The 5199-nt window shown below is 37.4% G+C and overlaps 1 protein-coding gene across 1 annotated transcript in view; it reads left to right on the forward strand.

Moving 5' to 3' along the window:
* Positions 1-5199, forward strand: part of LOC104295378 (zinc finger SWIM domain-containing protein 6-like) — a 51358-nt gene that overhangs the window by 24491 nt on the left and 21668 nt on the right. The window contains 2 exon segments of the mRNA XM_009895133.1: positions 1113-1261; positions 3388-3648. Of these exon segments, the coding sequence (XP_009893435.1) occupies positions 1113-1261; positions 3388-3648 (410 nt within the window).

Genomic DNA, 5199 nt, shown 5'->3' on the forward strand with positions numbered 1-5199 from the left:
TTTGATAGTAAGACAATTATTTACTTGGGTTTTTTTCATATTACATATCAGTTGATTCTCTAAAAAAAAGCCACCGTCCTGAACACTCAGTTCAACAGTGTGGCTGTGTTTCACTTTGTAGCCCCGCACATTTAAATAGGCAAGAAGCAAGTTTTAAAGCTTTGTGATAATACATATGGTTACTCAGAGAGATGGCACTTTGTGAACAAGAGAGAGCAGAGGCAGGTACAAGTTAGTGTGTAATAGACAGAGAAACAGTATCCATAATGGCTTGTATACAGTTTTTAAATGATCACCCATAATGCGTCTGATCTCTCATAGTTCAGTCGCATGTATGTGCATAGGAGAAAGAAGTCGTGAGTTGGAGTCAAAGGGGAGCTACTGCCATAAGACTCTTAGTCAAAAAAAAAAAGGGATTTGGGGAATCTCTAACCTCTTACCACAGCCACATTTCCTTCAATTCATTATGCTAAAACAATTTTTTCATGTTGTAACTGATTGATGGATGAGGGCTACAAAACAAAGTATCCATGAAGGTATTTGTTGATTGAAAGTTTAGAATGACAAAAAATACACTTAAAAGGACAATTTTTTCTCGTATACTTCATTTAAATACTTTATCTTTTTTCTTCTTTTTTTTTTAGGAGCTTTCATCCTGAGTTTATTACTTCAATAAATATTTAGATGCAAGATAAGATCATATTTCATTATTTAAAATGGAAATTTTAGAATATTTTAATTTATTTCAGTGCCATCAGATTCACTTAAAATGTAAAAATGGTACTGCATCTTTTGAGTGATGAAATGGTTGTGAATACCAAAAAACCCTCTTTGCTATGATTTTCAGTAGACATTTTCAGAAGAGTTACTGGTATCAAGTAAGAGATTTCAAAAGATACTGCCGTCGAAATTTTTGACCCATAATGCACTTTGCTAGTGCTCAAAATGTTTGGCCTTCGTCCATTTTCTTTTTTCCTCTTGTAACATATTCACAAAGGGCAATGAATTCACCCTGAAAGATACTATTTTCTCCATCTAAGCAGAAGCTACTGGAAATACTTTGAATTCTGTACTGAGGGCATTTTAATCAGTTTTACTTCTATAATTGTTTTGAGACTTTTACACAGAGGAGTAACCTCAATAACAAATCTTGAAGGTTGGGTGGGACACCCTTTGGATCCAATTGGCACCCTCTTCAGTAGCCTGATGGAAGCCTGCAGGATGGATGATGAGAGCTTCCATGGATTCTCAGATTTCACGGGTAAGGCAATGCAAAGGGAGCAATCTTTAAGTCTTCAGTAACTGGAGGCGTTTTCTATCTTGCCTTTCTCAATTAATTTCAAAGACAGTGTCTTTATAGTATAAGAACTCACATTTGCATTCCCTAAGAAAACATAAGGAAGAGAAAATGTTTAAAGTAAAACTTTGTTGTAAGTTATATGAAAGCACTTCAAAAATTACCAGTTACTCATTCTTGAAGACAATTACGTATTTCATGTTTGAAATAAAACGGAATAAGACTTTATAGCAGCAACCCTCTTCACATACATTGCTCTGTTCTCTTTTTGAGAAATTACAGGAAATCACAGTATTGTTGAGGTTGGAAGACTCCTCTGGAGATTGTCTAGTCCACCTGCTCTGCTCAGAGCAGGGTCACCTAGAGCAGGACTGTGTCCAGTTGGGTCTTGAATAACCCCAAGAATGAACACCGTACAACCTCTCTGGGCAACTTCTTGCAGCATTTGACCATCCTCACAGTAAAAAAAGTGTTTTATTATGCTCAGATGGAATTTCCTGTATTTCAGTTTGTGCCCATTGCCTCTTGTCTTATCACAGGATACCACTGAGAAGAGTCTGACTCTGTCTTCTTTACATTCTCCCATCAGATAATTATACATTTCGGTAATATCCTCCTGAGCCTTTTATTTTACAGGCTAAACAATCCCAGCTGTCTCAGTCTCTTATATGGGAGATGCTACAGTCCTTTAATCATCTTTGTGGTCCCTCACTGGGTCTGCTCCAGTATGTCCGTGGGGAGCCCAGTACTGGACATGGCACTCCAGGTGTGGACTCACCAGTGCTAAGCAGAGGGGAAGGATCACCTCCCTTGATCTTCTGACGATGCTTCTCCTATGCGGTCCAGGATGTTATTTGACTTCTTAGCTACAAGTGTACATAATACTTCAAATTGATGACAAAACACTTAAAATTTATAGCATACATGGTCTATAAAGGTTATGAATTGGAAAATAGTTGTGCAATATCAATACATTATTTAGGACAGGATGTGTACACCCATTTTAACTTCAGTATTTGCTTCCCAGTAGTTTAACTGATTTATTCCTTATTCTCAGTCTCTTTCCACCTCTGTGGTAGTTTCTTATTGCCTTCTGTGTGGTCAGAAACTCAATTCATCCCTCTACCTACAGCTCTTTTATATACACATCCCCAGTCTTCTTGGGGCTTTGCCTCAAAAGTCATTTTATTCAATTAGATTTTCTTCAGTAAACTTCTAATCCCATATCCACCAATTCTGGAAGAACTTTAATGAAAAGAAATTGGATTCTTTGCAATTAGAAAAAAACAAAACAACCCCATGAAATAAAAGTAGTGTGTGTTGAAAAGTAAATTCCCTTACACACACATATGCAATCTCCCAAATGCATTCTGCCTTCTCATTTGCTGCAGCTGTCCATCTCCTTACATCTGTACATTACAACTTTTGTTCCCAAACTAGACTGTAAACTGCTAGAGTTTGGAATAGCATTTTGTTATGGTGTATCTGTGAAGTGCCAAATGAATCAGTAGTACTCTTTAAGGCAATTTATGGCTTGGTCTGTGTGGAATTTACAAGTAATCTTTACTAAAAGTAGCACTTCTAGTGTTAATAAAAATCAGAAACAAAAAAGCATGAAAAGAGCTTTAGCAAACAGGATGCTTTAAAGTTGTGGAGTTCCCAGGCCTACTGTATTTGCACAATCGTAATAGGTTCAACTGAAATATATGCAGGTGTATAAGCACCTTCCCTTTCCACTTATACAACATCAAAGCTTTAAGGAGATATGGAAATGGGTGGGGAAAAAAATTGAAATAGATCTTCCAATTTTGACCTTATTAACACAAAACTGGAGAAACTGCCTTTCTCCAAATCATGCAGTTTTCATTTTAAACGTTTATTTTTACTTGAATGGGTTTTTTAAAACCTAATTGTTTTGTGTATTTCTGCTGTGTGGAATTGGATCATTGGACTCTGAGATTGCACTAGTAATTTAAATAATTTTTAAAAATGAATACTGACAGAGGAAGCATTTGTAAATGTGGCATTATAGGCAGATTATGGATTAGAATGATTTCCTGATGTGTCGTTCTTTGTGTCACCCTTTACAGGGAACGCGGGGCAATGCAAATTTCTGGAGTACCAGCACCTGCCTGCTCACAAGTTCTTAGAAGAAGGGGAATCTTATTTAACACTGGCTGTGGAATTAGCATTGCTAGGGCTGGGACAGCAACGAATAATGCCAGATGGCTTGTATGCACAAGAGAAGGTTTGTCGAAATGAGGAGCAGCTCATTTCTAAGCTACAGGAAATTGAATTGGATGATACTCTGGTGAAGATTTTTCGAAAACAAGCAGTCTTCCTATTAGAAGGTAGCTCAATGTAGATGCTAACTGCTTCTTTAAACTGTCTTTACTTACACAAACCCACTGAATTAGTATTCCAGTGGAAACTGCCTTACATACATAAGATGTTTTTTGATGTAGAACTCCAGCAAAATTTTATTTCCAGTCTCTTATGAAAATCAAACATACTTCAGATATCACATGACTGTAGACATAAGGCATCTACTGACCTATAAGCCTTTCATTTTAATTTTTATTGCATTTTGTTCTTTAGATTTGTTGCTTGTCATAATCTCAGTATCCTAATTATACAACCCAGGCTCACAATTAAATAATATAGACATCAGTTATCATCAGCAGTTCTTCGGTAGCAAATTTCTGAATGTCACTTGTATCCTGAAAAAGGACTGGCAGCTTTGTAAATGTATGAAGATTTTTGCCTCTGTTCCCAAGTAAACAGCTCAGAAAATTCACTTAAAATTGCTGGAACAGAAATATAAGATTTTCTTTGTAGCAATTAGGAAAATGACCTGTCTCTGAAGTTTGTATCATACATGAAAATTGAAATATATGGTCAAATATTGAGGCTTAAGGCCTGGTCTTGTGACTAAATTTTGATTAAGACAAATAACTTCTGTTTGGGAATTAGCTGATGTATTGCAATAAAATCTGTACAAAAAAGTGCATGCTTTTGCCTTAGCTTTTAAAAAGGTTTCACATATAGCACTTAAGCCTCATGTTCAGAGAGTAGTCTTGTGGGCTCTAAGGTTGTCTTTCTAGTTTTGGGGTTTTTTAAATGGATAAAAAAACTTTAAAGGAACCAATTAGCTAAAGGCATGGTCCAAGTTTTGAGTGCTTGCTCAAGGGATGGTGGGGAGTGTGATACTGCTTTAGGTAAGTTGTGAAGACTGTTACACAGCAGTCAGGTTTTGCTTTCTTTCTGCAAGAAATTTGTCTTTTAAAACTACTTCTTTAATGGAAAAGACGCAGTATGTTTAGGGTTCTCAGCTTTGAGTCACTATTATTGCCCAGATCCTTAAAGACTTTGGTACCTACTGATGTTGCCATTTGAAACTGCAGAGAAGCTGCACCATAGTGAGAGTTTCTATTATGGTGGGGCTGTAACTGCTCCTTTATGGCCTTTGGACAAGAACAGCTGCTTCCTGGATCCAGCTATTAACCACCATAGAGGGATCCTATGGATTATAAAATCAATTTGCTGCATCTATTTACTGGTAGTTGATGAGGCCTCCTACAGACAGGTGAGAATCGCCTCACAATCACAGGCCTTGATTCTCATGGGGGACTTCAACTACCCTGATATCTGCTGGGAAGGCCACACAGCTGGGCATGTACAGTCCAGGAGGTTCCTGCAGTGCATTGATGACAACTTTTTGACTCAGGTGGTGGAGGAGCCTACAAGGAGAGGTGTACTACTGGACCTGATACTGACAAACAAAGAGGGACTGGTGGAGGATGTAAAGGTTGGGGGCAGACTGGGCTGCAGTGATCATGAGAAGATAGAGTTCAGGATTAAGTGTAGTATAGACAAAATGACAAGTAGAGTTGAAACCCTAA

This window comes from Charadrius vociferus, unplaced genomic scaffold (assembly GCF_000708025.1).
Source record: "Charadrius vociferus isolate BGI_N301 unplaced genomic scaffold, ASM70802v2 scaffold381, whole genome shotgun sequence".
In the NCBI taxonomy this organism is placed as follows: Eukaryota; Metazoa; Chordata; class Aves; order Charadriiformes; family Charadriidae; genus Charadrius; species Charadrius vociferus.